The sequence below is a fragment of the Kogia breviceps genome, chromosome 2 (genome assembly GCF_026419965.1).
Source record: "Kogia breviceps isolate mKogBre1 chromosome 2, mKogBre1 haplotype 1, whole genome shotgun sequence".
NCBI lineage: Eukaryota > Metazoa > Chordata > Mammalia > Artiodactyla > Physeteridae > Kogia > Kogia breviceps.
In genome coordinates, this window is record NC_081311.1 from 77,921,220 (window position 1) to 77,943,920 (window position 22,701).

Genomic DNA, 22,701 nt, shown 5'->3' on the forward strand with positions numbered 1-22,701 from the left:
CCATTCTTTTTTGAGATCTCGGATCATCTTACTATCATTACTCTGAATTCTTTTGGAGGTAGATTGCCTATCTCCTCTTCATTTACTTGTTCTTGTAGTTTTTATCTTGCTCCTTCTTCTGCAGCATATTTTTCTGTTGTCTCATTTTGTTGTTCTTGTAGGTTTTTATCTTGTGCCTTCATCTGCAACATATTTCTCTTTCATCTCATTTCGTCTAACTTACTGTGTTTGTGGCCTCTTTTCCACAGGCTGCAGGATCGTAGTTCCTCTTGCTTCTGGTGTCTGCTCCCTGGTGCGTGAGGTTGGTCCAGGGGCTTGTGCCATTATCCCCTTGTTGTGGGGGGCAGTTGATTGGTATTGTGATGACTGGAGCTTGCCCTGGATATTGAGTGGGACCTCCCCTTTGTGCTGTCGTTGTCACTGACGTGTCAGGGGCAGGGTCTGCTTCCTAGTAAAGAGTAAAGAGCCCCAGTTCTGTTTCTTAGCTGTGTTTCTGATCTCTGTTGCTAGGTAGGCAGGATTGGATCACTCCCCCTGAAGGAGAGAAGCCACTGAGTGTTCCTCCTCTGGAGCTGTTCACCTGTGAATGCACTTTGTTTTGTCCCCTTTCGTCCATTGTGCAGGCTCACAAAGTACACTGTTGTTGGCAGTGCTCTCAGTCCCACCTTAACTGTGGGTATGCTGGCAGTTGGCTCTGGTAACTCTGAGGCATTTTTATTTCCCAGGCCACCAGCATAGATTCACCAAGGTCAGTTCCCAGGACTGCAGCAGTCATGCACCTGGACCCATTGTGGGAGCTATGGGGGCAGCTCAGACTCTGGCCTGGCCCAACCTCCCTGTGTAGGTGCCCCAAAAGCCCACATCTGCTAAAGCCAGACTCACCTCAGCTGCAGGAGCACGTGCTGAATTTAGGAGGCTGTCAGTGGAGATGTAACTCTGGGGTTCGTGCAGCCACAAGGAGAGATTTCAGCTCTTCTTCCTTAGTCACATGGCCCCTGGGGCTCTCAGCTGTGGTTTCAGCCTCACCTCTGCATGCGTTCCTCCCGCCAGAGTCTGCTCTATATGTTGCTGTCAGGTGGGAGGGGGCTAAAGCAGTGATCAGGGAAAGTGGGCTGCCCAGCTGGGAGGGAGCTGAGGCAGTGATTGGGGGAGCAGGTCACCCAGGTGGGAGCGAGGGGCCAAGGATGCAGTGACGGGGGCGTGTGAGCCGGCTCCAGCAGGAGCCCTCCCTAGTGCCCATGGAGACGGGCTGGTGCCCGAGGAGAGAGGCTGCAATGGCGGCCCCACCCTTTGCACATCACTCAACAGTGGCGCTTCACTTCTTTGTCAGTCCAGGCTTCCTCCACGAGCATTTCTGGTTGCGGAGCTCCTCACTCGCATCCCCTCAGTCTGTCTCCTCACAGCCAACAGCAGTCCCCTCCCCGGATCTGCTCTCTAAACCCTATGTTTCAGCCCCCAGCCCCCATGTGCACTAGCAGACGCCTGTTTCAGGCTGGGCCGCGCAAGGCTGTGGCACGGACCACCTTTATAGGTCTCACTCTGTCCTGCCTGCCACAGACCAGTTGCTGCTCTCTCCTCCAAGCCCCTGAATCTCCCTTTCTGTCCCAGTTGATCTCCCCACAGGTGAGGGGCTTCCCCAGATGTGGAAACCTCTCACCTTCAGCTGTCTTCCAGGGGCACGGGTCTTGCTTCCTCTCCTCTTTCTTTCCCCTTCTTCTTTCTTCTGTCCTACCCAGTTACATTAGGATCTTTCTTGTCCTTTTAGGTGTCCAAGGTCCTCTGCTAGTGTTCATCAGGTGCTCTGTGAGAATAGTTCCATTTGTAGCTGTATTCTTGATGCATTTGTGGGGAGAGATGAATTTCACATCCTCTGCCATCTTGAGGATAGCATGTCAGCTTTTATAATCAATTATTATCGTATGACTTAAAATTCTATATACATTTAAAGAACACTGACTTTGATGACAAAAACCAAGTCCAAGCCAATCTGTCCACCTAGCTGTGTTAATTCAGACAAGTTGTGCCTTTCTGAGCTGTATTTTCTCATCCCGAGCAAGGAGCTGCGGCCACATGTGCTTTCCCGCCAGGCACTTAAGAAAAGGAACTTCCTATCTGCAAGGCTAATTTTATTGTAATGAGGCCATATGAGCAAAAGGTTACACTTGGGTGTCAGAGATCCTCACCTCACACTTATCACCCCAAAATGTGTGCTTTCCTGTCAGTCTGGAAGTCACTGCTTTTCTTTGTCTGCTCAAGGACCCCTGTTGTTTACAAGATGTGGTTTCCTGCCATCTGACCTGTGCCCCCCTTTCTCTGCTCATGTCTAGCTAACTGCCTGCTCTAACATTTCCCCCTCAAGGAGTCTAGACCCTGAAAATCTTTTAAGGGGCGCGCGTCGATGGTCTGTCTTTTGTAACTGCTTCAAGCTGAGCATGGGTGTTGTCCCTACCTGTGCATCTAGGTCTCCTTGCTTATCTGTCAGAGATAGGGGTCTTGGGTTGTTTAGAGTGGCAGAGATGGAGAGTGGGGAGTAGAAGGAGGCAGCAGCCTTGCCCAGTGGGTGTTGACGGTCCCTATCTTCAGGTGGGATGGGTTGAAATCCCTGTCACATCATCATTTGAAGTTGGAGTTGTTGTATCCTAGAGGACAGACATTTAGCTAGGTGGTTAAAAATACAAGGACCAAGGAGAAAGATGAGAAACATAGATGGGCCTAGAAATGGGAGAAGCCAAGTATATCCTGGAAACCGTCCCTTTAGGGTCTCAGTCCATTCCTGCTTCCCTTGATTATACCTGTGGATCCAGGAAGCCTGTTCATAGATTTCTTGAACATTTACTCTTACTTCTCCTGTGACATTAATATATATGTAGCATGTTTTATTTATGGCAGCACAAACCCCTCCTCTTGCTAGGAGATAGTCTAGGGCTCGATAATCTAGGGCTCGATGGTTGTTGAAGGCCACCTCTGCCAGCAAATCTAGGGATTTTTGTAAGAGTGTGAGAGAGTCTCCAGTTCTCTTTAGTGTGCTGTCCAGGGAGGAGGTTAGATACCTCAGGGTTGCCTCATTATAGGTAAATTTTCCCCAAAGGGCAGCTTCACCTCGGGTCCCCATATTTCCTGCTAGCACCAAACCCAAGGCCCTTTTTTGTCTCACGTGGGTCACATTGAGGATGGTTATTTGGGCTGGAGCCAAAGTTCCCAAGGTGCAGTCCCCATAATGAAGTGTGGAGTCTAGATGTGAGAGAGCAGTGGCTTTGGTTATTGTGAGGTCCCACATAGGCATAATAATCCAGGCGGTGCTGGTAAAGCAGTGCCATTGGTTTGCTTATACAATTGGAGAAAAGTTCTGGGAGGTGGTAAACAGTTGTGGAGAGGTCCCTTCTGCATTTTTGGATTCAGTCCCTGGTTTGGAGTGTCCAGGGTGAGGTCTGTATTCAGGGATAGTCATGGTAAGGGAGTGTCTGCTATAATAGCTAGCACAAGCAGTTTTGTTGGCATTAGTTAGTGAGCTGTCATACATACATGTGTTTTGTTAGGGGTGCAGATGAAATGTAAAGAGGCTGGCACACTATATCACTCCAATTTATAGGGTTAAAGTTATGCAGTGACAGGCTTAGGCTTGTGTTAGAGGTTTAGGGGCTGAAGAGTGGTCTGTGTGTCCCCTCTGAGTATTGCTGTGCCAAGGGGTGCATCCTAAGGTTTGATTGCAGATTAGGGAGGTTTTGGTGATATTTATAGCCCTTGAATAGGGAGGTGTGATGCAGTAACAGAGCGGAGGTGGCCTTTTCCATGTAACGATTAAGGAAAAATCTTGCCTAGGGTAATTAAAAGAAGATTGGTTAAAAGATGAGAATACAGTATGGCTGTTGACTGCGTAGGCCTTGAGGCTGGAACTAATGTCTCCTGGGGTGGGGGATTGGGGATGACTAACCCAAGAGAGATTGAGATTTTACCCTTTAGCAATAACCCAGGAGTCATTGACTATCCTGTTATCTGTCCATGTTAAGTCTTGGGACCAAAGAGATTGGATAGGTAAGAGGAGAACAAGTAAGAGCCGGGGTAGGGTCCCTAGCATCTTTCAGAAGGAGAAAAAAAGGCTGCAGGCCATCTTTGGGTTTTGGGCAGGTCTTATCAAACCCAGCCTGGACAGAGGACTTCCCTCTCGGGTATAGGTGCAGAGCTAAAGCAATACTCATAAAAGATTCCAAGAGCGAGGAGGACAGCAAGTGTGCAAATCCTCCAGAGTATTTTGGTTATTTTGTGGGTGGACTGGGGTATCAGAAGGCAAAAAAGAAAATAGTGGCTCTGGGTAATCAGCCTTGGATCTGTGACGTTTCTTTGTCCTTCCTGAGCAAGAACTTCAGGTCCTGAAGAGACTCTCGCATCCACCTGGACTCTTTTGGCTGTCCAAGGTCCTCCATGTCTGTGAAGACTCAGGGGGAGGGGTAGGTTTAATTCTAGGAAGGTTCACCCAACTAGTGACCCCTGTAGTTTTACTACAGTAGGAGTGCTGAGAAGGACATAGTAAGGCCCTTTCCAGTCGGGCAGTAATTGATGAGAGGGGGACCCTTCTCTCCATGATTTTAGGAAGACAGAATCTCCTGGCTGAACCTGCATGGAGCCTGTTTCCTGGCTGGGGGCTGGCAAAACCTGATTTCCATACTCTGAAATCGTCATTTGGACTTGCTGCAGATTAATTAGCTGCCTAATGAATTCACTGGTTTTGGTGTCTACCAAAATATCAGAGGATAAAAAGGGCCTATTGTAAGTCATTTCAAAGGGGCTGAGCCTTAGTCCTGTTTTAGGTGTGACCCTGGTTCTCAGGAGGGCTATGGGTAAAAGCTTTGTCCAAGGTTCTCATGTCTCTTGACAAAGCTTAGCCAGGATTCTTTTTTCTTTTTCTTTTTTTTCAATATTGTCAAAATGACTAAACTACCCAAGGCAATCTACAGGTTCAGTGCAATTCCTATCAAATTACCAATGGCTTTTTTTTCACAGAACTAGAACAAAAAATTTTTAAATTTGTATGGAAACACAAAAGACCCTGTATAGCCAAAGCAATCTTGAGAAAGAGAAATGGACCTGGAGGAATCAGGCTCCCTGATTTCAGACTATACCACAGAACTACAGTAATCAAAACAGTATGGTACTGGCACAAAAACCAGACATATAGATCAATGGACCAGGATAGAAAGCCCAGAAATAAACCCACACACCTATGGTCAATTAATCTATGACAGAGGAGGCAAGAATATACGATGGAGAAAAGAAGTATCTTCAATAAATGGTGCTGGGAAAACTTGACAGCTACATGAAAAGAATGAAATTAGAACATTCTCTAATACCATAATACCACACACAAAAATAAACTCAAAATGGATTAAAGATCTAAATTTAAGACCAGATATTATAAAACTCCTAGAGGAAAACATAGGCAGGATTCTTTTTAAAAGTTGATTGCCCTTTCTATTTTCCCTGATGATTGAGGCCTCCAGCCAGCACGGAGGTGGTAGCAAATGCCTAGGGCAGTAGAGATTTGTTGCGTAATCTTAGCCACAAAAGAGGAGCCATTATCACTTTGTAAAGACCGTTGAAGTCTGAACCAAGGAATTATTTTCTTTCATAATGCCTTTGTTACTTTCCTAAGCTCTCTGGTCCTTGTTGGAAAGGCATCCTTCTGCCCAGTGAAAGTGTCAATAAAAATTAGGAGGTATTTATCTCCCTGGGAGGATGGCATCTGGGTAAAGTCTTCTCCCAGATAAGTTCCTCTTCTTTGGATGGTCTGGAGGAGGGGTGGGGGCCTGTTTTCCTTCTGGGCTGTTATGGTAGCATATGTTACAGGCGTTTGTGATTTCTAAGATAGTCTGAGAAAGGCCTATGCCAGAAAAAGCTTTTTCCACCAGGCTAGTCAAAGCATCCCTCCCCAGACGAGGGGAATCATGGAGTGCCTTTAAAATTTTCCATTGTAATGCTCTGGGCAGCATTATTGTATGTTCCTTAATCCACCATCCATTGGGGCCCTTTCGATGTCCCCTAGTTCTAGCTTACTTTATTTCCTTATTTATATCCTGGGGTGGCAAAAGCAGGCTGGGGGTTGGTACATGGAGGGAGTAAGGTAACCTGAGTTGAAGGGGTTTTAAGAGCTGCACTCTTTGCTGTCTTGTCAGCCAGGTTATTTGCTTTTACTCGTGTGAATTTCCCTTCTGGTGTCTCTTAGAGTGGATAACTGCCATTTCCTTAGGGTCTTGTACTGCCTCTAGGAGTTCCAAGATCTCCTGGCAGTGCTGGATTGGGGAGCCCCATGCAGTCAGGAGTCCCCTGTGTTTCAAGAAGGCAGCATGTGCATGTAACACCAAAAATGCATACTTAGAATCCATATAGATATTGATCCTCTTGTCTTTTCCTAGCCTTAGAGCTCGAGCTAGGGCTATAAGCTTAGCTTCTGGTGCCAAGGTTTGGGGTGGCAGGGCATCAGCCTCTATGAGCTCATGTAAATCTACTATGGCATACCCTGCTTTATGGACGCCATCATATATGTAGCTACTTCCATCAGTAAACCAGTCAGCACCAGGGTCCTCGAGGGGCTGGTGCCTAAGGTCAGGTCTGCTGGAATACACCTGTTTGATGGTCTCAGAACCAGAATGAGACAGCTCCCCTGGGCTTTCTCTTGGCATACGGGTAGCTGGATTTAAGGCCTCAGGAGAGTCAAGAAGGATGGCCTGATATTTTGTGAGGCGGCCTCCAGTCAGCCATTGTTGTCCTTTAATTTCTAATACTCCCTGTACCTGGTGTGGGGTTAATACTTACAGGGGTTGATCCATGGTGAGTTTTGTGGCCTCTTCAACTAGCAGGGCTGTGGCTGCTATGGCTCTCAGACAGCCTGGCCATCCTGAGGCCACTGGGTCCAATTGCTAGGAGAGATACACCACTAGCCATGGAACTGGCCCTACTTTTTTGGGTGAGAACTCCCAGGGCTATTCCGTTGCTCTGAGGTAAATACAGTAAAGGGCTTGTTAAGATCTGGGATCCCTATAGGGCTCGGGCACTAATCAGGGCTGTCTTTATCTAATCAAATGCTCTTTGTAAATTCCCTGTCCAACGTAGAGGTTCTGCGTGCAGTCCCTTCAAGGCCTCATACAATGGTTTTGCCATGAGGCCAACCCCGGGGATCCAAATCCTGTAAAACCCAGCCCTTCCTAAGAAGGTTCTGAGCTGTTTCTTTGTATATGGTCATTGTGAATGGAGGATTGCTTCCTTGTGCTGGGTCGTGCTGGGTGTGCTTCTCTTGGCTTAGAGCATGTCCCAGGTAGGTGACCCTCTGGGAGGAACTTTGGGCTTTCTGGGGGGGGGGTACTTTATACTCCGTGGAGCCCGGGAAGCTGAGCATCTGTACTGTGTTCTGGTCTGAAGCTTCCTTTGAAGGGCTGCAGATAAGGAGTCATCTGCATATGGTAATAATGCCCTCATATCTAACTTTGGTCTCCTTAGTTCCAAGGCCTTGACAAACAGGTGTGGGCTGTCCTGGAATCCCTGAGGAAGGACAGTCCAGGTATATTACTGGGTCTCATTAGTGTCTGGGTCAGTCCATTCCAAAGCAAAAATGTATTGAGAATCAAGGCGAACAGGTATACAGAAGAAGGCATTTTAAGATCAAGGACTGTAAACCAGGTGTATCCTTTGGGACCAAGTAAGGATTGTGTATGGGCTGGGAACAATTGGATGAAGAGGAATTACAGCTTCACTTAAGATTCAGAGATCTTGGACCATTCTATATTCCCTACTAGGTTTGAGGACAGGTAGGATTAGAGTATTACAGGGAGATTGGCATGGCACCAAAAGCCTATATTTGATAAATTTTGAGAGTAGGGGTTGGAGTCTCTGGTTTTATGGGCTGTTGCTGCCTGGAAAGGAAGTTGTTAATTTCTTTTAAGGTGATTTTTATAGGAGTGACAAATTTTGCCCTCCCTGGGATTCCCTGATCCCAGACCTGTAGATCTGTAAGTTTTTCTGGGGGAGTATTTTGGGCTGGACTGTCCATGTCTTGTATAATGCATAGTCCAGCCAGAAACATTCCTTGCTTTTGGTTTCCAGGGAGAGTAAGAGTCACCCCCAAGGCTGAGAGAAAGTCCCTTCCAAGTAATGGGCTGGGGCATTCAGGCGTGACAAGAAACTTGTGAGTTATAAGTGTCTTTCCCCAGGTGCAAGGTAGAGGGATGGTGAAATGTTTTAGCTTCGGTCTTCCTTCTACTCCAATAATAGAGCAGGTTTCGGGGGCAAGGGGCCCAGTGTGAGAAGTCAGGACAAAGTAAGTGGCTCCCATGTCCACTAGAAACTGGAGAAGTTTACCTGCCACGTCAGTGGTCTCCCCCAGTTCTTCCTGCGTGATGATGACTGTCTTTTCAGGAGCCCTGGGAGGTCCTGGGTCCTATCAACCAAACACTGCCATGACTAACTTGGGGGAATTACCTCACTTGCTTCAGAGCTGGGGGCATTCCCTCCTCCAGTGGTGTACCTTCTTACAGTGTGGGCATGGCATCCTGGGTGTAGCTGGGACCTATTTCCTGGGCATTCCTTCCTCTAGTGTTTGGGGTTCCCACAGCTAAAAAAGGTTCCCTTTCCTGGTAGGGGTCTTCTGGGAGTACTTTTGGGGTGACCAGGTGGTGGCTTAGGTCTTGTCGTGATGGCTGCCAAAAGCCTAGCCTGCAGTCGTTCCTTGCTTAAGTCACACTGTTCCTTCCTTTCCTCCTCAGCCTGGTCTCTATTGCTAAAGACCCTGAAGGCTGTATCAATAAAAAGGTTGAGAGGCGTTTGGGGCCCCATGGCAAACTTTTGACACCTATGGGTGTCAGGGGCTGATTGGCTAATGAAGTGGGTTGCAAATACTATGTGTCCCTCAAAAGTGTCTGCATCTACATTCGTATGCTTTCTGAGGGTATCTATTGATACCATTTGGGCTTGAAGTATGATTGGATTTTCATCTTGGCCTTGGGTGATCTCTTTAACCATCTCATAGTTAACAGGGTTAATTATGCATTGTTTCATCCCTTCAGCAAGGCAGAGGATCATGTGATCCCTTCTAGTGATACCAGGCTGGCCTGGCCAATAGTCCCAACTGGGATCCGTTAGAGGCACTGCTGTCATGTCCACAGGGCATTGGTGAGGTGGGGTGACATGTAATCCATCAGCATATGTTTGAGCCTGTGCCCAAATATGGGTCTTTCCTCAGTGGTGCAGCAGGTGGGAAAGAACAGTATTTAGGTCCTTCCAGGTAAGGTCAAAGGATAGAGTTAGTCCCTGGAATTCTTCAGTGAGCCAGCTGGGGTCCCCCGAGAATCAGCCTAAGGGACTGCAGCTCTGGGTTGGACAAAGAAAAAGGGGTGTGGACTCCGGTAATTCCCTGAGGCCCGCTTACGACTTCCTGAAGGGGGCTGCGAAGCTCTGGCTGCACTGCTGGTATGGAAGGGTGAAGAGGCTTATAGGGCAGGGGAGGAGCTGAAGATGGTGAAAGGGTGTGGGGCTTGGGTCCTCTGTCTGGGGCCTGTGTTCCTCCACAGATGCCACTAGAGAGGGTTTTTGTGCAGCCCGAATGGGTCCCAGCCAGCAAGGTTCCCTAACGTAGGACTTGCGTGGCTCCAGGTTCTCTCTTCGGGCCATAAAAGCCTGAACATAAGGAACTCTGTGCATTTAGATGTCTAACTGTAGGATGTTATGTATTATAGTCGAGGCTTCTATTTTCTGGTCAGGCCTCATCATCCTGGTATGAGGGGCCAGGCTGTGTTACGAAAGAAAGCAAGTTTTTTCCACTTTTAACAATCTAGAGGAAACTTGTCCTAGGGACTCAGAATGCACCCGAGGGCTCAGTCCTTGGGGATGGAGGAGGTGTTTCCCATCATTCCTTCAGGGAGAAGATGTTCCGGTAACAGAGAGAAACGCTAGTGTTAGGAGGTCCCGTGGGAATTCCTGAAGACAGGACTGGTTCCAGGTGTCCCTGTCCACCTAGTCCCTTCAACACTAGCCACAGTGGGGGTTAGCTACTCCCCTATACGGTGGTCCTGCTGACCCCAGCATCCTGGGGCCTGTGTCCTATCGTGGTGTCTGCGGTACCCGGGATGAGTGACCGTCCTGAAGCCTTCTCTATAGATTCTGTGGCCAGCGATTAATCTCTGTGTTCTGGGGTATGTACTTCTAGAACAGGCATCCTCATAGTTCTAGGACCTATTTAGGTTACAGCTTTTTTTCCCTAAGAGGGTGGTAGATTTCTGGAAACAGGCACTGGCCCTTAAGGGAGGTGGTTTGTGAAAAAGCCTCTCTTTTCCCTTCCCTTTTGTGGGCAGCACCCCCGGGCCTTGGTGCTACCCTGCCCCCCACCAAGTGCTCCATGCAGCGGGCCGCGCCACCAGGCGGGTGGGGGGATATGGTGGCCCAAGGCGGAGGCACTGTGTCTGCACTTGGTGGGATGGAGGGCCCGACAGCCCTGCGAGGACACTCCCAACCACACAACCCAGGGGAGGCAAGCACGGCAAACGGGGGTCATGCGTCCCTGGGGCGTGGCCATGCGCGCGTCGCGCCCCCAGCATGAACTGCCCCGTGCCCACAGTGTGAGTTGGGGGCGGGGATGGATCCCGCTTGTGTGGCGGACCGTGGAGGGGGCTGGCCGAATGCAGGGCGCCGTGCAGAGGCGAGTGGAGAAGGATGGCAGCCCAGACGCAGGCCCACCGCCGCTGGTTCCAACCGCACGGGGCAGGACTGTCCCGTTCCCAACACCAGGGGTTATGTACACAGACCACCCACGGCACAAGGGAGCTCCCGAAGGGACCGAAACAGCCATGGGTACGGTGTGAACTCTCTTACGGTCTGAGTAAGGCTGCATTTTATACTTCCACACAATTGAACCCGATGACAGCTAATTAAATGGTGGATAAGGCAAACCCAGAGGGCAAAGCTCCTATGGTTTGGGTCCCTAGCTGCCTGTGAGAATGCTTGGAAACTTTTCCTGACATGCCTTGCCAGTAATGAGAGGTGTAAGACCTAACTGCAAGGTTGGAAAATGCCTGGCAGATTCTCTTTCCCCATTTCCAGCAGAGTAAGGCATGAAATAAGAATGGAAAGTAACAGATAGGGTCACAGAGACAAGGATAGTCAGGCATAGGTGGACCAATAATAAGCCTATAAGGGTAGCTGCAGGGAGTGGGTGGTGTTATGCTTTTAACCGTGTGCCTAAAAACGTTGCCCGGAAATTGCCTTGAGGTGGGCGGACAGACCTATCGTCTTTCTAGTCCACTGCACTACCCAGTCATCTGGAGAGTCTTCCAGTGGCGAGTGCCCTAGTGGCTTTTAGATCCTCGACTCCTGCCCACATCTTTGCAACAACAGGTCCGAAAATGGGACAGACAATAAGAGAGGGAGGGAGAGAGGGAGGGAATGGAGGGGGTGGGGAGAAATGAATGGCAGGAAGCAAGGCAGCGCTTCTCAAGCGCAAGGGAGGCGAGAGGCTGAGGCTTTCCGAATTCCCCTGGCTGTCTCGCCAAAGATGATACTGGCGGCTCATTTCTTGTCTCATCGCAGAAGGAATTCAGGGACAAGGCGGGAGGTCAGGAAAGTAAAGCAAGTGTTTATTTAAGCGATTGTATGCTCCCTAGGGGAGAGCTGCCAGGCTCTGGTGAGTAGCTGCCCTGAGTTTCTTTGGGAAACTTGTTAACGTGGATGTAGAAATGAAGAGGTGGAATATTCATTTGGGAGGGAGAGGTTTGGGTGTTGTTTTCCCTGATTTTCATCAGCCGCACCTTCCTGAGGGGAGGAAGGAGTTTTGTCCTTATTTAGCCTTGATTGGAAGTATCGTGACATCGGTGCATGATGAGAACTTCTTATATACAAGGCTAATTTTATTGTAATGAGGGCAGAGTGACCAAAAGGTTACAATGGACACCAGAGATTCCCACCTTTTCCCACCTTTCTTTGTCTGCCTTCAGAGCACTTGTCACCCCAAAATGTGTGGCTTCCTGTCGGTCTGGAAGTTGCTACTTTTCTTTGTCTACCCAAGGCCCCCTGCTGTTAGGTGTGTGGTTCCTGCCATTTGGCCATTGCCTGCCTTGCCCTGCTCCTGTCTAGCTAACTGCCTGCTTTAGCTGTTCATCTTACGGAGTAAGATCAAGAGATGTTTCCAAAGAAAAGAAGTGGGGTAGGAATAGATGAGATAAGAAAGGGAGAAAAATGGCTGTGAGAGTGGAAGCAGAGACGTGAAGATATGATATTATGATACTCTTTGTGACTGTTTGAATACTTGAAAATTTCTGAGGGGATTACATTTCTTGAGTTTGAGTAGGCAGCCCTGAGCTTAATCAGAAAAGCAGAGAGTCCCAGAGTGTTTGTAATTCGTGCAATATTTCCCAGGAGATTTAATAATAATGCCAACGCAGAAAATCTGCCCCTTCCCCTTTGAGGCCTTGAGATGGAAACGAAGAGGTACCCTCCTCCTCTGTCGGCCACTGACAGCACCAGTGACAGTTTCTAAAGTGACCAGCTCTGCTCCTTTAGTCTTCTTCCAACACTGATGGCCAAAGTCCAGGAGTGGAAGGAAGCTTCCTTTCCTGAATTCAGCCTTTCTCTGCTTCTCCCTGAGCACTTGTCTGTCACCGACCAGGGCTCTAAAGCCGGGAGCAATCAATCAGGAGAGTCTACAAGAATCTGCAGAATCCAGGGGACTACTAGGAATTTGTTCTCTCACCTCTCACCTGTACTGTTCTTTTATGTCAACTCTGACTTTGGCATTATGAACAGAAGACCTGAATCTGTCAGACTTCATGTCCCAGAAGAACATCTGTGTGCTTCCTCTGAAGTGTTTTGTGGCAAAGGGGAATGTGGTCTTGGATGTTTTGTGGAGCTGACCTCATTTATTTTATCCAGACTCCTCAGAACATGAGGTCACCTCCTTGAGCAGGATTGAGGATTCCCACAGCACAGACAAATTGACTCCTTCACCCCAATAAACATGTTCCTGAGAGGTTTAGTATGAGCCTCCCCACAATGTGCCACTTTGGCATGTGGATCACTTTGAGCTGAAGTCAGTCAAGCCTCAGAAGACTCGGGAAGAGCTTTTTACCTCCTCCTTAAGTGTCTAAAAGAATTCAGATAGAAGACCTGGTCCAGGAAGAGAAGCATCACCAGGGATAACTAGAGAGAGTGTGAGCTGGTGTGGGAAGCTGGGGGGACCCCAGCAGGGCCTGTTAGTTTTACCTGGCACGGCAAAAACTTGTTTACCAAATATTTGCTCTTGCCACCGTCCTGTGAACTGTCTTCCTTCCCTTTGAAGGCCCAGACCCCACTCTCTTTTCCTGAGCTCAGGGTGGCACATAAGCCTCAGGTGCCTCACCGTTGGGAGCCTCTCATGTCTTTGTGGGGTGCACGTACATAAAAAATTGTTTTTCTCCTGTGAACCTGTCTTATGTCCATTTAACCTGCCAAAGAACCTAGAAAGGAAGGAGGGCAAAGTTTTTCAAGACAAATGCAAAATCTAAGTACCACAGCGGTGATGTTGTGCCAGTGGGCTGAAAAATGACAGTAGATACCCAGCACTGCCCTTGGTACATGGTAGATGTTCAATTAACATTGGAACATTTCATATATCCCTTACTGGTGTGCCAGTCCTCTTCCAGATTAAGACAGAAAATGAATCCCTATTGTTGCATGGAAATGAATTTGCCCTGAATAAGGAAGAGCTTCCTAAAATGAAAGCTGATTAAAAATTAAAATGATTTGGGAGACAGTGATTTTTCTGTTATTGGTGGTTTCCAAGAAATCTGAATGACCCCAAGGCAAGGAAATGACAGGAGTGGAGCTAGGTGATTCAAAATGCTCCAAAGCTCTGAGGTTCCGTAATCATAAAAGCAGAAAACTTGCTTAGCTCCAGGGACGTATGACAGGCCTTAAGGCAGTGTTTGGATTGCCCTAGACACACACAACTTAAAAGCTCGAGGCTTTCAAGGCTTTTTGATGCATCCCAGTTATAAGTGAAATGGAGAAAGAGGGTGAGAAAGTTAAATAGTTTAATCAGAGCAGTTTTACAGTTCTAAAATCAACAAGCAGACCTTGTAATAAAAGAGCTCCAATATTTGCAAAATGACCTTGCTTCCATTCTGAATCTCCTTTTTATTTGTAAAGATTCGCAGTACATTTAAAAGGACTCAAAATGGAGCGATTGATATATTATCCGTGTTTTTTGATGCAACTGATGAAATCCCTGAATGGATATTGCTTCAGCTTTGATATTAAAAAAATGGCCTGATAAGAAGTCCTTAATCCACAACTGATTACAGGTGGCCGAAAGAAAGAGAAAAACCCAAAACTACTGTCAAGTTCATAATGTATCACATTGTTGGTGGATGACACTGGCTCCAAATATACAATTAAGCCCACGACACTTTATTACTATGAATATAATTATCATGAAAGTTCTTTCACGTGGATCAACTTGCTTCTGAAGGTTTTCTTGGTTCGTTTAAACTTGCATAATAAACATGCAATGGATTATTTCTTTTGAAAGTGTATTTTTTGCAGTCTTTTTGTTTTCATACAAAGATTTCATAAAGTTGCAATATTGCATCAGAGCATTACCAAAATAAGGGCAGGAGCACAGGGGCAGGGGAAATGGGAATCTGGATGAATGAGAAGAACCTCCTCTCATCCTGAGACAGGCCACCCGTCTTTTTTAAAAGGTGCACGCAAACTGCTTTTCTTACCCTCCCCCACCAAAGAAAAGCATGAAAGAAAAGAAAAACCCTCACAAAAATCAATCTAACTAAGGAAAAAAGTCGACATAAAGAAAATAAAGATGTATTTTTCATGCACATATCTTCTGCATAGCTCAACCCACATATAGTAAGGCACTATTTCCCTTCGTAACTGGTGTCCACGGCAATCTGGTATGTGCTACAGTGCTCTGTGACCATGAGAGAGTTCCTTTCTGGATGGTGAAATAAAGAGGCCGGATGAGTGTGGCTGCCACGCTTCTCTGTGCAAGTCCCATAGTGCAAGCTGATTTCCAGGAGTCTCAGAAGGAAATCTGTGTGTGTAACGATTGAGAGTCTCCAGAATGGTTTTCTTTCCAAAGTTCCTATTTTGTCCTTGTATAAATTTAGATTATTCTTCAGTCATTAGTCTCAAAGAAAATACACTAGGTGGGGGAAAAAGCACAGTCAAGTCTTCAGAAACACGGCTTCACTGCTCCGAAAAAGCATATAACGCTGGCAATTCAGAAAATCAGCAGATGTTTCCAAGGGAACAGAGAGAGAGAGAGAGAGAGAGAGAATCTAGAAACAGAAGAACAGAGACAAAGACAGAGAGAGCGTGTGTGTGTGTGTTTTTGTTTTCGGAGGTGATCTGGGATGGAGATTAATTTAGCTGGTCTTCGTACTGTTTCCGGAAACAATCTCCAGCCGGGAAAAATTCCCAGCACCTTTCTTGATACATCTTCCAAACATAAGATTCCTGTAAAAGTAAAGGCAATGTGTTAAGAACATGTCTTTCCCTAGGATCTCTGTGTTACCACAAAATATTAGAAAGAAACTCAAACTTGTTATTTTATATACATATATACATATATATATATCACATAAGTATAAGGGTGTATTACACATAGTTATAATCCCAAATTCATTTAGATAGTTCCCAACTATACCAGGTCTTATTTATTTCTACTAATAAATAATTAATCTTCATCCTGACTGTAATATAATAATGATAAAAACCTATTTGTGATATATGATTTTCAGGGTTCCTTAAAACTATTATTTTTGTTGAATTGTACTGTTCAAATTCAAACTATTAACAATGGCAGGTGAATATTTGTGGAGGGAGAATTTCAAATAGCTCGGGCAGACCCTTAAACATTTAATATGCAATTATTCATTTATTTTAATTTTAAAAATTGAAGTATAGTTGATTTACAGTGTTGTTAGTTTCAGGTGTACAGCTAAGTGATTCAGTTATACACATACATACATTTTTTCTCAGATTATTTTCCCTTATAGATTATAAAATATTGAGAATAGTTCCCTGCGCTATACAGTAGGTATTTGTTGCTATCTATTTTATATATAGTAGTGTGTGTATGTTAATCACAAACTCCTAATTTATCCCTTCCACTCCTTTCCTCTTTGGTAACCATAGATATGTTTTCTATGTCTGTGGCTCTATTTCTGTTTTGTATATAAATTTATTTGTATTATTTTATTTTTGGTTCCACATATAAGAGATATCATATGATTTTTGTCTTAGACTTACTTAAGTTAGTATCATAATCTCTAGGTCCATTCATGTTGCTGCAAAAAGCATTATTTCATAATTTTTTATGCCCAAGTAATATTCCATTGTGTGTGTGTGTGTGCGTGCGCTTGTGTGTGTGTATCACATCTTCTGTATCCACTCATTTGTCAGTGGACATTTAGGTTGTTTCAATGTCTTGGCTATTGTAAATAGTGCTGTAATGAACATTGGGGTACATGTATCTTTTCAAATGAATGGTTTTCTCCAGATATATACCCAGGAGTGGAATTGCAGGATCATATGGTAGCTCTATTGTTAGTTTTTTAAGGATCCTCCATAGTGGCTGTACCCATTTACAATCCCACCAACAGTGCAGGAGGGTTCCTTTTTCTCCACACCCTCTCAGCATTTATTACTTGTAGACTTCTTGATGACAGCCATTCTGACTGTTGTGAGGTGATACCTCATTGTAGTTTTGATTTGCATTTCTCTAATAATTAGTGACGTTGAGCATCTGTTCGTGTACCTTTTGGCCATCTGTATGTCTCCTTTGGAGAAATGTCTATTTAGGTCTTCCACCCATTTTTTGATTGGGTTGTTTGTTTTTTTGATATTGAGCTGCATGAGCTGTTTGTATATTTTGGAGATTAATCCCTTGTCGGTTGCTTCATTTGCAAATATTTTCTCCCATTCTGAGGGCTGTCTTTTCATTTTGTTTATGGTTTCCTTTGCTGTGAAAAAGCTTTTAAATTTAATTAGGTCCCATTTGTTTATCTTTGTTTTTATTTTCGTTACTCTAGGAGGTGTTATCTAAAAAGATCTTGCTGTGATTTATGTCAAAGAGTGTTCTGCCTCTGTTTTCCTCTAGGAGTTGCATAGTATCCAGCCTTACATTTAGGTCTTTAATCTATTTTGAGTTTATTTTTGTGTATGGTGTTAGGTAGTGTTCTACTTTCATTCTTTCACATGTAGCTGTCCAGTTTTCCCAGTACCACTTGTTGAAGAGACTGTCTTTTCTCCATTGTATATTCTTGCCTCCTTAATCATCGATTAGTTGACCACAGGTGTGTGGGTTTATCTCTGGGCTTTCTATCCTGTTCCATTGATCTATATTTCTGTTTTTGTGCCAGTACCATACTGTCTTGATTACTGTAGTTTTGTAGTGTAGACTGAAGTCAGGGAGCCTGATTCCTCCAGTTCCATCTTTCTTTCTCAAGAGTGCTTTGACTATTTGGGGTCTTTTGTGTCTCCATACAAATTTAAAAAATTTTTGTTCTAGTTCTTTGAAAGTGCCATTGGTAATTTGATAGGGATTACACTGAATCTCTAGATTGCCTTGGGTAGTTTATTCATTTTTAAAAAAAATTATTTATTTTTGGCTGCGCTGGGTCTTCATTGATTCACATGGGCTTTCTCTAGTTGTGGCGAGCAGGGGCTGCTCTTCATTGTGGAGCGTGGGCCTCTCATTGAGGCGGTCTCTCGCAGAGAACAGGCTCTAGGTGCACTGGCTTAAGCAGTTGTGGCTCACAGGCTCCAGAGCACAGGCTCAGTAGTTGTGGCACATGGGCCTAGTTGCATTGTGGTATGTGGGATCTGCCTGGACCAGGGCTCAAACCCATGTCCCCTGTGCTGGCAGGTGGACTCCTAACCACTGCACTACTAGGGAAGCCTGGTTTATTCATTCTGACAATATTGATTCTTCCAACCTAAGAACATGGTATATTTTTCCATCATTTTGTGTCATCTTGGTTTCTTTCATCAGCATCTTATAGTTTTCGAAGTACAGGTCTCTTGCCTCCTTAGGTAGGTTTATTCCTAGGTATTTTATTCTTTTTGATGTGATGGTAAATGGGATTGTTTCCTTTGTTTGTTTTTGTCCTTATGAAATTCTTTTATTTTTAACTTTTTATTAGAGTGTAGTTGATTTACAATATTGTTTCCACAAATGAATTAATTATACATATATCCATTCTTTCTTAGATTCTTCTCCATATAGGTCACTACAGAGTATTGAGTAGAGTTCCCTGTGCTATACAGTAATTCCTTGTTGATTATCTATTTTACATATAGTACTGTATATATGTCAATCCCAATCTCCCAATTTATCCCTCCCCCCTTCCCCCCTGATAACCATAAATTTGTTTTTTACATCTGTGACTCTATTTCTGTTTTGTAAATAAGTCCATTTGACCCATTTTCTTAGATTCCACATATATATGTGCTATCATATTTGTCTTTCTCTGTCTTACTTCACTCAGTATGACAATCTCTAGGTCCATGCATGTTGCTGCAAATATCATTATTCCATTCTTTTTAATGGCTGAGTAATATTCCACTGTATGTATGTACCACATCTTCTTTACCCATTCCTTTGTCGATGGACATTTAGGTAATGGGATTATTTCCTAATTTCTCTTTCTGATTATTTGTTGTTAGTGTGTAGAAATGCAACAGATTTCTGTGTGTTAACTTTGTATCCTGCAACTTTACTGAATTCCTTGATGAACTCTAGTAGTTTTCTGGTAGCATTGTTAGGATTTTTTATGTGTAGTATCACATCATTTACAAACGGTGACAGTTTTACTTTTTTTCCAATTTGAATTCATTTTGTTGCTTCTTCTTCTCTGATTGCTGGGGCTAGGACTTCCAAAACAACATAGAGTAAACGTGGTGAGAGTGGACATCCTTGTCTTGTTCCTGATCTTAGAATAAATGCTTTTATGTTTTCACCGTTGAGTGTGATGTTAGCTGTGGATTTGTCATATGTGGGCTTTATTATGTTGAGGTAGGTTCCCTTTATGCCTACTTTCTGGAGTGTTTTTGTCATAAGTGGATGTTGACTTTTATCAAAAGCTTTTTCTGCATCTATTGAGATGATCATATGGTCTCTATCCTTTGTTAATATGGTGTATTTCACTGATTGATTTGGGAATATTGAAAAACGCTTTGCATCACTGGGATAAATCCCACTCAATCGTGGTGTATGATCCTTTTAATGTATTGTTGGATTTGGCTTGCTAGTATTTTGTTGAGGATTTTCATGTCTATGTTCATCAGTAACATTGGCCTGTAATTTTTTTGGTGGTATCTTTCTCTGGTTTTGGTATCAGGGTGATGGTGGCCTCATAGAATGAGTCTGAAACTGTTTCTTCCTCTACAGTTTTTTGGATTAGCTTCAGAATACGTGTTAACTCTTCTCTAAATGTTTGGTAGAATTCTGCTGTGAAGCCATCTGGTCCTGGACTTTTGTTTTTTGGGAGTTTTAAAATCACAGGTTCAATTCTAGTACTTGTAATTGGTCTGTTTCTATTTCTGTTTATTCCTTGTACCTTTCTAAGAAGCTGTCCATTTCTTCTAGGTTGTCCATTTATTAGCATATAGTTCTTGTATTAGTCTCTTATGGTCCTTTGTGTTCCTGTGGTTTCCTACCTAACATCTCCCTTTTCATGTCTAGTTTTATTGATTTGGGTGCCCTCCTTTTTTTTCTTGATGAATCTGGCTAAAGGTTTATTCAGTTTTGTTTATCTTTTCAAGGAACCAGCTTTTAGTTTCATTGATCTTTTCTATTGTTTCCTTCGTCTCTATGTCATTTATTTCTGCTCTGATCTTTATGATTGTTTTCCTTCTACTAACTTTGAGGTTTGTTTGTTCTTTCTCGAGTTGATTTAGGTGTAATGTTGGGTTGTTTATTTGAGATTATTTTTTTGGTTCTTGAGCCTATATAGCTGTAACTATAAAGTTTACATGGCTATACACTTCTCCCTTAGAACTGTTTTTGCTGCATCCCATAGGTTTTGGAACCTTGTGTTTTCATTGTCATTTGCCTAGGTATTTTAAAATTTCCCCTTTGATTTCTTCAGTGATCCACTGGTTGGTGGTAGCATAGTTTCAGTATCACTACTTGTGAGTGGTCTGTTCATATGTTCTATTTCTTGCTGGTGCGTCTTGGAATGTTGTACCTTTCTAAGAATTTGTCCATTTCTTCCCGGTTCTCCCTTTTATTGGCATATATTGCTTGTACTAGTCTCTTATGATCCTTTGTATTGCTGTGGTGTCCATTCTGACTTCTCTTTTTTCATTTCTAATTTTATTGATTTGAGTTCTCTCCCTTTTCTTCTTGATGAATCTGGGTAAAGGTTTATCAATTTTATCTTCTCAAAGAACCAGCTTTTAGTTTCATTGATCTTTGCTATTGTTTCCTTTGTGTCTATTTCATTTATTTCTGCTCTGATCTTGATTTCTGTCCTACTAAATTTGGGTTTTGTTCGTTCTTCTTTCTCTGGTTGCTTTAGGTATAAGGTTAGGATGTTTGAGACTTTTCTTATTTCCTGAGGTTAGACTGTATCGCTATAAACTTCCTTCTTAGAACTGCTTTTGCTGCATCCCATAGTTTTTGGGTTGTCAAGTTTACGTTGTCATTTGTTTCTAGGTATTTTTTTAAAATTTCATCTGATTTCTTCAGTGATCCATTGGTTGTTTAGTAACATATTGTTTAGCCTCCATGTGTTTGTTTTACAGTTTTATTCCTGTAATTGATTTCTAATCTCATAGCACTGTGGTCACAAAGGATGCTTGATATGATTTCAGTTTTCTTACATTTTACTGAGGCTTGCTTTTTAGCCCAGCATGAGATCTATCCTAGAGAATGTTACATGTGTACTTGTAAAGAATGTGTATTCTGCTGCTTTCGGATGGAATGCTCTATAAATATCAATGAAGTCCATCTGCTCTTATGTGTCATTTAAGGCCTGTGTTTCCTTATTGATTTTCTGTCTGGCTGATCTGTCCATTGATGTAAGTGGGGTGTTAAAATCACCCATTAATATTGTGTTACTGTCAATTACTCCTTTTATGTCTATTAACATTTCCTTCTACACTGAGGTGCTCCTATGTTGGGTGCATATATATTTACAATATCTTCTTCTTGGATTATTCCCTTGATCACTATTTTGTGTCATTCTTTGTCTTTCATAGCAGTCTTTATTTTAAACTCTATTTTGTCTAATCTGAGTATTGCTACTCTTGATTTCCATTTACATGGAATACCTTTTTCCATCCCCTCACTTTCGGTCTGTATGTGTCCCTAGATCTGAAGTGGGTCTCTTGTACACAGAATTTATATGGGTCCTGTTTTTTGTATCCATTGACCCAGTCTGTGTCCTTTGGTTGGAGCATTTAATGCATTTACATTTATGGAAATTATCAATATGTATATTTGTATTGCCATTTTGTTAATTGTTTTGGATTTGTTTTTGTTGGTCTTTTCTTCCTTTCCTATTTTGTTCTCCTGTCTTGGGATTTGATGACCATCTTTAGTGTTGTGTTTGAATTCCTTTTTTTATGTGTGTATATCAATTATAGAATTTTGATTTTTGGCTACCATGAGGTTTTGATGTATCAGTCTATATATATACTTGATTGTTTTAAGTTGCTGATCTCCTAATTTCAAATGCATTTCAAATATCCTACATTTGTACTCTCCTTCTCTCACGATTACTGGTTTAGTTATCCTATTTGTGTATGAAGGATTTCCTACCATTACTGTCCCATTTTGTAATTTTTTTTCTAGTTGTTGACTTTTCCTTTCTGCCCAGAGAAGTTCCTTTAGCACTTGCTATAAAGCTGATTTGGTGGTGCTGAATTCTCTTAACTTTTGCTTGTCTGTGAAGCTTTTGATTTGTTTTGATTTCTCCATCAAATCTGAATGAGAGCCTTGCTGTGTAGAGCATTCATGGTTGTAGGTTTTTCCCTTTCATCACTTTAAATATATCATGCCACTCCCTTCTGGCCTGCAGAGTTTCTGCTGAGAAATCAACTGATAGTATTATGGGAAATCCTTTGTATGTTATTTGTTGCTTTCCCATTGTTGCTTTTAATATTTTTCTTTAATTTTTGTCAATTTTATTGTGTGTCTTGGTGTGTTCCCCCTTGGGTTAATCCTGCCTGAGACTGTATTTCTTGGACTTAGGTGACTTTTTCCTTTCCCATGGTAGGGAATCTTTTAGCTATTATCTCTTCAAATATCTTCTCAGGCCTTTTCTCTCTCTCTCCCTTCTGGGACCACTATAATGTGAATGTTGGTGCCTTTGACATTGTCCCAGAGGCCGCTTAAACTGTCCTCATTTCTTTTCATTCTTTATTCAGTTTTGAAACACTGATTTCCACCACTCTATCTTCCAGCTCACTTATCCATTCTTCTGCCTCATTTATTCTGCTAACTAACTCTTTGTTAAAAACTTCCTGTTACTTCTCACTCTGTGCATCCATCCTTTTCCTGAGTTCTTGGATCTTTATGATCATTGCTCTCAACTCTTTCTCAGGTAGATTGCCTATCTCCATGTCCCTTAGTTGTTCTTCTGGGGTTTTATCTTGTTCCTTCGTCTGGAACATATTCCTCTGCCATCTCATTTGTCTGAAGTGGCCCTCTGTAGGGGATGTCCT

General features: G+C 43.6%; 1 protein-coding gene across 7 annotated transcripts in view; it reads right to left on the bottom strand.

Annotated features, from left to right (window-relative positions):
• Window positions 1-14,352: 14,352 nt before the first annotated feature.
• The window catches only part of RYR2 (ryanodine receptor 2), a 746,950-nt gene continuing 738,601 nt past the window's right edge, over window positions 14,353-22,701 (bottom strand). For all 7 annotated transcript variants that reach the window (XM_067025663.1, XM_067025662.1, XM_067025661.1 and 4 more), the window contains one exon: window positions 14,353-15,483. In XM_067025663.1, the coding sequence (XP_066881764.1) occupies window positions 15,388-15,483 (96 nt within the window). In that variant the 3' untranslated portion in view covers window positions 14,353-15,387. The remainder of the gene's footprint in view (window positions 15,484-22,701) is intronic.